The 10,463-nt window shown below is 37.2% G+C and overlaps 1 protein-coding gene across 4 annotated transcripts in view; it reads right to left on the bottom strand.

Moving 5' to 3' along the window:
• Window positions 1–5,168: 5,168 nt before the first annotated feature.
• Window positions 5,169–10,463, bottom strand: part of slc35c2 (solute carrier family 35 member C2) — a 48,573-nt gene continuing 43,278 nt past the window's right edge. For 3 of the 4 annotated variants that reach the window (XM_069884800.1, XM_069884804.1, XM_069884802.1), the window contains 2 exons: window positions 7,823–7,952; window positions 5,169–6,684 (listed from right to left, as the gene is read on the bottom strand). In XM_069884800.1, the coding sequence (XP_069740901.1) occupies window positions 6,557–6,684; window positions 7,823–7,952 (258 nt within the window). In that variant the 3' untranslated portion in view covers window positions 5,169–6,556. Of the gene's footprint in view, window positions 6,685–7,253; window positions 7,361–7,822; window positions 7,953–10,463 lie in introns of all 4 variants that reach the window. The other variant, XM_069884801.1, reaches the window with a different exon arrangement.

Raw genomic sequence — 10,463 nt, 5'->3', positions numbered from 1 at the left:
TCATGATAAATCTTTTAATTATCATTGTGTCTGTAATCACATATTCAAAGCTGCTTCCTTCTGGTAATCTCAGTCTGTTTCCCAATTTATACTTTAAGTAGGCTTTCAGTTGATAGTACACAAACATTGTACCATGGGTTATTCCATATTTGTACTTCATTTGTTCAAATGTTAATATATTTCCCAAAAAACAATTTTCCATTCTTTTAATTCCTTTTTTCTCCCATTCTCGAAAGGAAAGTTTATCTATTGTAAAAGGGATTAGCTGATTTTGCGTCAATCATAATTTTGGTATTTGGTTATTTGTTTTTTTCCTTTCTAAGTGAATCTTCTTCCATATATTGAGTAAATGATGCAATACTGGTGAGCTTTTATATCGTACCAGCTTTTCATCCCACTTATAAAGTATTTGTTCTAGTACCTTCTCCCCTATTTTATCTAGTTCTATCTTAGTCCAATCTGGTTTTTCCCTTGTCTGATAAAAATCTGATAAATACCTTAATTGTGCTGCTCTATAATAATTTTTAAAGTTTGGTAACTGCAAACCACCTTAGTTGTACCTCTCTGTTAATTTATCTAATGCTATTCTCGGTTTCCCCCCTTTCCATAAAAATTTCCTTATTATTCTCTTTAGTTCATTGAAGAATTTCTCTGTTAAGGGAATTGGTAACAATTGAAATAAGTATTGTATCCTTGGGAAGACATTAATTTTAATGCAATTTACCCTCCCTTTCAACGTTAGCGGTAATTCTTTCCAATGTTCTAAGTCTTCCTGCAGTTTCTTTATTAGTGGCTGATAATTTAATTTGTATAAGTGGCTTAAATTAATATCTAACCTAATACCTAAGTATCGGATTGCTTGTGTTTGCCATTTAAATGGTGATTCTTTTATTGCTGTCTTACATGAATCTGGCAAGTTTTGTGTTTCTTCTATCTGGTTCATTACTTCCAGGAGAGGAGGAATTAATAACTCTTTAAATGTTTTATAGAATTCTATTGGGAATCCATCCTCTCCTGGCGTTTTATTGTTCGGCATCTTTTTTAATATATCCTGTACTTGCTCTATTTCAAATGGTTTTATCAGTTTGTTTTGTTCCTCTTCTTGCAATTTCGGCAGTTCAATTTTAGTTAAAAACACTTCTATTTTATCATCTTTCCCTTCATTCTCAGTTTGGTTTAATTGTTCATAAAATTCCTTGATGGCAATACAGTTCTTTTAGCTTGTTCTGTTTTAAGTTGCCAGGCTAGTATTTTGTGTTTTTTCTCCTAGTTCATACTTTTGCTTTATTTTCATTATGTTCTTCTCTACCGAATACGTTTGTAATGTTTCACATTTTATTTTTTTGACACCAATTCTCTTCCTTTTGTTATATCATCCCTTTTTGCTAGTTCCTTTTCTGTACTTACTATCTCCCTTTCCAGCTGCTCTATTTCCCGATTGTAGTCCTTTTTCATCTTAGTTACATAACTTATTATCTGCCCTCTAATGAAAGCTTTCATTGCGTCCCATAATATAAATTTCTCTTCCACTGATTCCATATTTATTTCAAAGTACATTTTAATTTGGCGTTCAATATACTCTCTAAATTCCTGCCTTTTAAGTAGCATGGAGTTTAACCTCCATCTAGATGTTCTTGGTGGGATGTCCTCCAGTTCTATTGCTAATAACAGGGGTGAATGATCAGATAGTAATCTAGCTTTATATTCAGTTTTCCTAACTCTCCCTTGAATATGGGCCGACAACAAAAACCTATCAATCCTTGAGTATGTTTTATGCATATTCAAATACTACTCCCTTGGGTGCTTCCCCCTCCATATATCCATAAGTTTCATTTCCTGCATTGATTTAACCATAAATTTGGCCACTTTATATTTTTTGCTTGTCTTTTGTCCAGTTTTATCCAACATTGGATCCAAATTAAGGTTAAAATCCCCTCCTATCAATATATTCCCTTGCATATCTACAATCTTCAAAAAAATATCTTGCATAAACTTTTGATCCTCTTCATTGGGTGCATATATATTGAGCAAATTCCAAAATTTTGAATATATTTGACACTTTCTCATTACACACCTCCCTGCTGGATCTACTATTTTCTCCTCTATTTTGATTGGTATATTTTTATTAATATAACTATACCTCTAGCTTTTGAATATAATGCTGCCGCTACGTGCCCTACCCAGTCTCTTTAATTTATTATGTTCCATTTCAGTTAGATGCGTTTCCAAAATTATGTCTATTTTTTTTTCAGTAAATTTAATAGCCTCTTCTTTTTAATTTGGTTATGTATTCCATTAATATTTATAGTCATATAATTCAACATGGCCATCTCATACCCTGTTTACAACTCATTTCCACTTATTTAACATTTTCATGTTTTCCCTTTTTAAAGTCAATGTATGACAATACATTTAAAATATAAAATACTTCAACAACTCCCCCATCCAATATTCCCTTAGCCCCAAGTGTTCCCCCCCACATCTGAGTTGCCCCTTATCCCTTACCGGGCAACCACAACTCCCCTCCATTTTGATTGCGAACCCGCTCGCGTCAACTGATTTTGCAGTGACGGTTATTCTCTCCCACCCAACCCCCCCAGAAAACTTTTTTTTAAACACATAACAAAGTTTACCCTTTTCCCCTTACTTCATTTCTTCCCCTCTCTTTACCTTCTTTAGTTCTTACATATACATTATCGCCATTCTTCATTCTTGTTACATCTCTTCATCTCCCCTTCTATCCTGCAGGCGTTCTGAAAATCTCATGCTTCCTCCGGATCCAAGAACAGTTTGTCTTGCTCCCCAGGGATAAATATTTCAAGCACAGCTGAATTTCTTAACATAAATTTATAACTTTTTTTTCCATTGGATCGATTCTGCTGTATTAAACTCCTTCCTCTTCTTTAAGAGTTCAAAACTTATGTCTGGGTAAAAAAATATTTTTTGACCCTTGTATTCCAATGGTTTATTGTCTTCTCTAATTTTATTCCTTCCCCCCCCCCCCCCTCCAGCATATTTTCTCTTGTATATCTCAAAAATTTTACTAAAACAGATCTTGGTTTTTGATGTGTCTGTCGTTTCGGAGCTAGTGTTCTGTGTGCCCTTTCTATTTCCATTCCTTCCTGTATTTCTGTCATTCCCAGGACCTTTGGGATCCATTCTTTTATAAATTCCTTCATATCTGTGCCTTCTTCATCTTCTTTTAGGCCCACTATTTTTTTATGTTGTTTTGCCTACTATAATTTTCCAACATATCAATTTTCTGAGCTAACAACTCTTGTGACTAACTTTTTTAAAATCACTTTCTTCCAATTTTCTTCAAGTCATTCACTTCCATTTCTACAGCTGTTTCTCATTCTTCCACATTTTCTAATCTTTTCCCTATTTCTGTCATGACCAGCTCTAATCTATTCACTTTTTCTTCTGTACTTTTCATTTTTCTTTTAATTTCACTAAATTCTAATGTCAACCATTCTTTTAATGCTCTCATTTTCTCTTGAAAAAAACTCTGTACAGATCTTGGTCTTTTTCTCCTCGTCTGTACCTGTTTGTCTTCTTCTTCTCTTCCTTATATCTCTCTTCTGACTTTCCTGGGCTTCTTGCTGTTGGTCCTCTTCTTCTGGGCTACTCATCTGTTGGGCCTCCTGCTGCTGTTCTTCTTTCCTTTCACTCCCTTTCCTGGTATCAGGCATCCCTCCGCTGAACGCCTCCCGTCGGTGTTCTCCTTCTCCTTAGTAAGTGCACTTTTGTTTGGGTCTGAGAGCCATTTTTGCAGTCCAGAGAGCGGGTGGTGGGGGGGGGGGGGGGGGGGAGGGTGGTCGCCACCAACCTCGGAGAATGGGCTCTCTTCTCCATGACAGCTCCCTGTTTCTTCAGACAGGTAAGGCTTTCTCCTTTCTCTTCCAGCATTTTTCTTTTTTTTTCCCATTTTTACTTTTTCCTCCTTGGGTGCCATTTTCTTTCTTTTCTCTACAACTTTATCTTTTACTTGTTTTGTTTTGTATTTCTTGAACTTTATATTTTCTTCACTTTATTTATTTTTTTTCTGGAGAGCTGTTGCTACTACTCCATCACGTGACTCCTCTCTATCCTATATTTTTGAAGGGTGTTTCGTAGGACCTTGGCTAAAATTTTGGAAGAGGCAATCACTCAATGTCTGACAGAAAGATTTTGTGCTGGCCATTCCTGGGTGGAATAAGGTTACAGCTATTGTTAATTTAATGAGCGGCCAAGAAGAAACAAAACTTTTGCAGACATATTTGTTGACTTGGCCCAAGTTTTTGACTTTCAGCCATAAGCTACTTTTTTAGGCTGTCGGCAGGCATAGGGGAGGGTCAGAGGTTGCTGTCTATTTGTCTATTTTGTTAATCTTGTCTTGGATTTACAGAGTGGTTCATTCATTTATTGAAAATGACATAAACAGGATCAGACCCATTCCTATTATGGGGAGAATCAATTTTGGATGTGGTTAGATTAGGACAATATTTATTCTACTGTCATATGAAAGGTGACATGGTCTTTGTGACTGATTCTCACAAGGGCACATCGAAAAATCTTAAGGTCCCTCAAAGGTTCTGTTTGAAAAAAACAGGCCTCAAGGACGATACTAGTAAAATGGCAGGCTTTTTGTTTTTTTAAAAAAGTTTTGTTTGTGACTCTGGCAACAGTTGTGTACTAGAATTTATTAGCCCCAGTGAGTTTGAAAAATAGCAGGAATTGATCTGTAAATAGTTTTTTTATCCCCAAGAATTTTTCTGGTGGGCGGGGGGGGGAAGGTAAGTAGGAGAGGTGAACTCGATATCAGCTGGACTCTACCTTTTTCTGGCTATGGCCCCCTTAGGATTCTGCTCAAAGTTTATGGGCCACCTTCACTGTGAACCAGTCTCATTTCATTAGTTTCTTCTGTACTTCTGCCCTGACTATGTAAAAAACATAAAATATTTTAGAATTCCAGTCTGTGGCCCCTGGAGGGGCCTGTATGGCTCCCAATGAGAATGGCTGTTCAACATATGGAGTAAGAAGCAGAGGTGCGTATGAGAGGTAAACTCTAGCTATGTTGGGGGGGGGGGGGAGGGGGGTGGGTATGAGAGGTAAATGCTAGATAATGTTGGGTACATGTAAACACTAACTGTGTAGTACTAAGTTTCCCAAAGAGGACTTCTGCTGTCTATTGTTTTAATTAATTATTTTATTTGCCTATTCCCATTTTTAATATCTAACTAGGATAGAATCTTGCAGATAAGCTACTTTAAAACTCCAAATAGAGACAGCTTTATCGCTGTCTCATTCACTAGCCAAGTGCCTTGTCAACTAAATCGTGACACATACAAATGACTGAGATTCCCACCATCTCTACCTCCCAACTATTAAACCATTCAATGTAGAACCAGCAGGTCTGTGGAGCTTGAGTGTCGTCTGGCATTGAGAGGAGTACAATACTCTGGAGGCCATTCAGGGTTGCTAGTGAAATATCACTATCCTCATTACCCAGTGAGGACTCCTCAAGGACTCCTAGTTCTGGTTGCTAGCACCGAAGCATGACCTGCTCTGAACAATGTGCCACATCAAAGTATTCTCTCCAAGGACTCAAATGTAATGGTCCAAATACCTCATTGAGCAGTTGGTCTGTTTTTCCTTTGAATGGATGTAAAAATGTACCATATATTTTGGCAGATAAGACAACACCTGAAGCACCCAAAAAAAAACCCCAAAAAGGGGTCGTCCTGTAGGCCAGATAAAAAAGTGGCTTAAAATTCTACTCAAAATACCAGTTGATTGGTCCAAGACCCCACCCTATAACAAATTTTTAAACTGCCAGTATATTTTTTTAAAATGATGTTGTAATGGACACAATGTTTATTTTACACTAAAGTCCATGACCAAAGTGGTGTTAAACCAATAAAAGAATTCTAAAATTTAAAAAAAAAACACATCACACACAGTTAAAATCCTTGAAAATCACTAGCTTCATTGTCTGAGGCAAAGAACTCGGCAAGCGCATCTGGAGTCTCACTGTGTACACTGTCATCATATGGGTTCCAGTCTGAATCTGGTGAGTCAGCTTCATCATCAGGGCACAACAATGAATCATCCTTCGTACCTACGTATACCACTAGATATACCGCTGGTGAAAATGGTTAAGACAGAAGCTAGCAACAGAGTGAACCATGTATCACATTGTGACGGTGCTTCACGCACCTACTGGCCACTCCTAAGAGCTCTCAACACATGTATGATACTGGTGTATTTGGGGGTCGTCTTATACCACTGATATGAGTGAAAAACATGAAATTCAAACTGAAATTGGGTCTCATCTGATCTGAATGTTGCCTTATCCACCAAAATATATGGTGTATATTTTCATTGTTACCTCAGGTTCTGCTCTTGGTCAGAGAGATATCCATTCTCAATGCAACAGATGCCCATCTTACTAGATCCAATCATTGGGCTGGAGTACAAAGACACACAGTTTAAAGTTAATACAAGCCCATCTTTGCACAGCAATAATACAACACGAGAACCGTGGAATGGTTGACAACATAGATGCAAGCTGTCATCACTGAAACAGGATATCCTCTTCTTCACTCTCCTCATTTGCTTGACCATTTCTTAGGAGCAACTCTGTGTCAACGTTGGTCAAAGCCAAATCATGGAGTTTATCCACCCTTTTATCGTTGGATGAATCTGAGAAAAAAGATAGAGCAGAAAATTTACAGGTGAGACTATGCATGAACAATTGGAAGCATGTTAGGACTAGTCTGCTAATTGCATTTTACCTTGTAATATTATTTTGATATTGTTTAGATTGGTTACATCTATCATGCAATATAACTGAAATTATATTATTTTGAAATCTGAAATATTTGAACTAAATACGAAAACGATCTTTATTTTGAAAGAAGCAAATGGCTTTTGCCTTCCAGTTATAGTGTGGTGCAGCTATTATATCTGCTGCCAACAGCTCCAGCTAGCCAGGTTCAATCCTGATCTGTGTGGAGCTAAAAAGGTTCTTCAAGTGTGTATTCACTCACATTTCAAGAGTGTACGGATTGCTAGGTAAAACAGCCACCTTCTGCATAGTAAGATTTATGGAAAATGCAAGAATAAAAGAAAGCAGAATGAAGAACTACAGAACATTACAGCACAGAAAACACATCCTTCGGCTTTTCTAGTCAGTGGTGAACTATTATTCTGCCTGGTCCCACCTAGCTGCACCCGATCCATATCCCTCCATACCCCTCCCATCCATGTACCTGTCCAATTTTCTTCTAAGTAGAATCTTGCAAGAAAGATGTCCTGATTTTGAAAGGGAGAACATCCCAGAAATTTCTCAGGAAATAGGTAATTTTAAAGAGGAATCCTGTAGCAATGAGATAAAATTTACCCACACAAATAAAGAAGAAAATGGCATCTTGGTTGTACGAGTCATCTTCCACACCGAATTGCTCACTAAGGAAAATCTACATTATGGAACTTGAGATGACAATTTTTAAAGAAATGTTTGTGAAAAATAAAAACATTCCTCTCTCCTTCCTCAATCAAATTTTTGCAAAGAGTGGTGGGTGCCTAGAATGCATTGCCAGGGGTGGCAGTGGAGGCTAATACCATAAGATTATTTTGTTTTAAACTCTTAAGTACCTGGATATAGGAGAATAAAGATTATAGGCTGTGAAGTTGGGAACGATTCGCGTGATCTGGACGTTTATTTGGCTCAGCGCAACATCAAAGACCAAAGGTCCCATATGGCACTATAATGTTGTTTTATTAAATTTAAATCAGAGAATAAATAAAATAAAATTTTAATTAGAATAAATTACTGTACCTTCAGAATAGACCACTTTAAGTGCAATATGCAATGAAATTCCAGACAGGCACATTGCAAACCCCAACCAGTTTAAAAATGTCATCTGGTCACCCATCAGATAGCTAGCAAGGACCAGTGTGCAGACTTCCTGCAATAGAAGCACAAGATTCTTTATAATTCCATGTAAAGAATATTCTAAATGTGCATTCTCTTCACACACCTCCATCAATTAACCCAAAAACTCCGAATATACCACTCTGCCCTCAAAGTCTGTTGCCCCATCCGATTTCAGTACCCTGTTCCTACTTCCTCCCCTTATCTCTCAAGCCCCATGAACAATATTGAACTCCTCTTGAATAGTAGAAGCTTCTGAGATCAGTCTCAAATGGCTTGTACTCAACATTCTTTCTGCACCATCTGTCCAAGGTCCAAAAGATCTCTTATTCTTCTAAACTCTAGTTTAATTGACCCAATATCAGCTCTTGCAAAAGTCAATGACAGGAATCAGCCTGGAAAACCTTTGGTGAGGTTCACACATGGCAAGAATATTCTTCCTTAGATGAAACCACAAAGTCTTTTTCACAGGGTAGGGATGTCCATAGTTGGAGAATATATTTAAGGTAAGAAAATAGCAATTTAAAAGAGATCTAAGGAGCAAGTTTTTTTCACACACGGGATGGTAGAATGAGTGAAGGTGGCAGAGGCAGATACAATTACAACCTTAAAAAGGCATTTGCACATGTGCTGGATAGGAAAGTAGGGAAACATAGGCCTGGGTAGACATGGTTAAGTTGGGCCAAAGGGCCTGTTTCTGTTCAGTACAGCTCACTTCAAATGAGGTTACACAGTGACAAGGCAAAATTGGATGCTTTGCGTTCCGTCCCCTCCTTAGGTTAATTAATGCAAGTTGTTAATAACCAAGGGCCAAGAACTGATCCTTGAGACACTCCAGTGGTTACATCATTCCAATCTGAAAAAGAACTGTTTATTTCAACCCTTCCTACATAATAATTAATTCTCAGTTCTAGCCAACATACTTCTCTGAGTACCAGGAGATATCATTTTACACACTAGTCTTGTGACATCTTATTAAATGCTTTCTGAAAATCCAAAAATGTTACTTCTGCAGATATCCCTTTATTAATTGTTTGTTACATCCTTGAAGCCTTTAAAAAAAATTGTCAAACAAGGTTTATTTTTCATACGACTACAGTAATTTGGTTTGATTACAATAAGATCCATTAAATGTCTACTTCTTCCTAGATTATTGACCAACATTTGACCAATTTCTCTTCTTCCCAAACTATAAGGCCACGGAGTTTTTTTTAAATTAGCTGATTTGATCTGAACTCTGCCTTTGAGCTTGTACTTCACAGCTAGATTTTGATCTGGACTTTGGAATTAGATTCACATGTTCAAAATTTATGGGTGTTTATTTTGAGATTATATAGTACAAAGGCTTGGGTTACCAGAGTCAGATTAGGTTTCTGTTTCATACATAACAAGAGTACAAGTCCAACTCATTGATATAAATAATCTTGTGCAGATTATTGAAACTAAGGTGATTAATTCCAGACCAGTTCAGTGGGTTCTGAAGTGGCTAAAGAGACTAATGTGGGAACTCTCTCCTGGGCCATGAGTGCTTAATGGAGTGAAGTAGGCAAGTGAAAGTTACAGCACTTCTTCTGTCATTTAACATTGTGTCTCTGTAGTCCAAAGGATTGACTCAAGATTCTTAATGCTATCCCATATGCTCCTTCTCCATTTTGAGAAGCTCAGGGCCAGATATTGCACAACTCAGAGTTGAATACTCAGTGTATCCTTGAATATTTTCATCCATCTTCTGGATCATCTTGGGTCAAGGCAGAGTTCAGAAAAGTATTTTTGGATAGCATTTCCCATAGAATCTGGGCTATATTTAACTGTTTGGCTCTAAGTATAGTTTTGGAAGATTGTTACCATTCAGTTATTTGAAAATGGAGAGAAAAAATTATCCAGATGTCGTGAAATTATTCAAAAATTCTAATGGTCAATCATTTTGGATAGAGACTACTAATTAGAAATAGTCACCATTAATTTGTTAGGGTAAGATCATGTACAGGCTGAATGTTTTGGTGTTAGGCTGACAGCAAGGAGGATCAACAAATGATAGCTAGATTTTAGCAAGGTTTTTAAAATGTTGCTCTGTGGGAAAACAAACACGAACAAAAGCACCCACAGGGTCTTCAAGGCAACACTGCAGTCGATCAAGAGTAGGAATCATTGCCAACTAATGTTTTGGTGACTAACAGACCATTTGCAGTGAGGTTCTGTTGGGCTTAGTGAAACTCTTTGCTTTTCAATTACTCTGTATAGAAGTCCATTGAAAATTAATGATTTTTGGTGACATTGCAACTTACTAATCAACAAAGGGCCAAATCAAACTAACACTTCTGCTCATCCTCTGTTGTTTGGTGCATTTTCTTTGCTGCTGAACTCAATACCCCAATCCAGTGGCAGTTCCAGATCAGAACTGAGTGGGCACTGAACCATGACAGTCACCAACTATCATTCAAAAAAATTCAGTGTCAAATAGCACATCTTAAACAGGTGTGACCTTCTGTTGCTTTTTTTTAAAGTCTAATTCTACGCAAACTTAATGTCTGAATATTCAGAGACA

Source organism: Narcine bancroftii, chromosome 6, assembly GCF_036971445.1.
Source record: "Narcine bancroftii isolate sNarBan1 chromosome 6, sNarBan1.hap1, whole genome shotgun sequence".
Taxonomy (NCBI): domain Eukaryota; kingdom Metazoa; phylum Chordata; class Chondrichthyes; order Torpediniformes; family Narcinidae; genus Narcine; species Narcine bancroftii.
The sequence above is the reverse complement of the archived record's forward strand: the minus strand, read 5'-3'. Positions and strand labels throughout refer to the sequence as shown.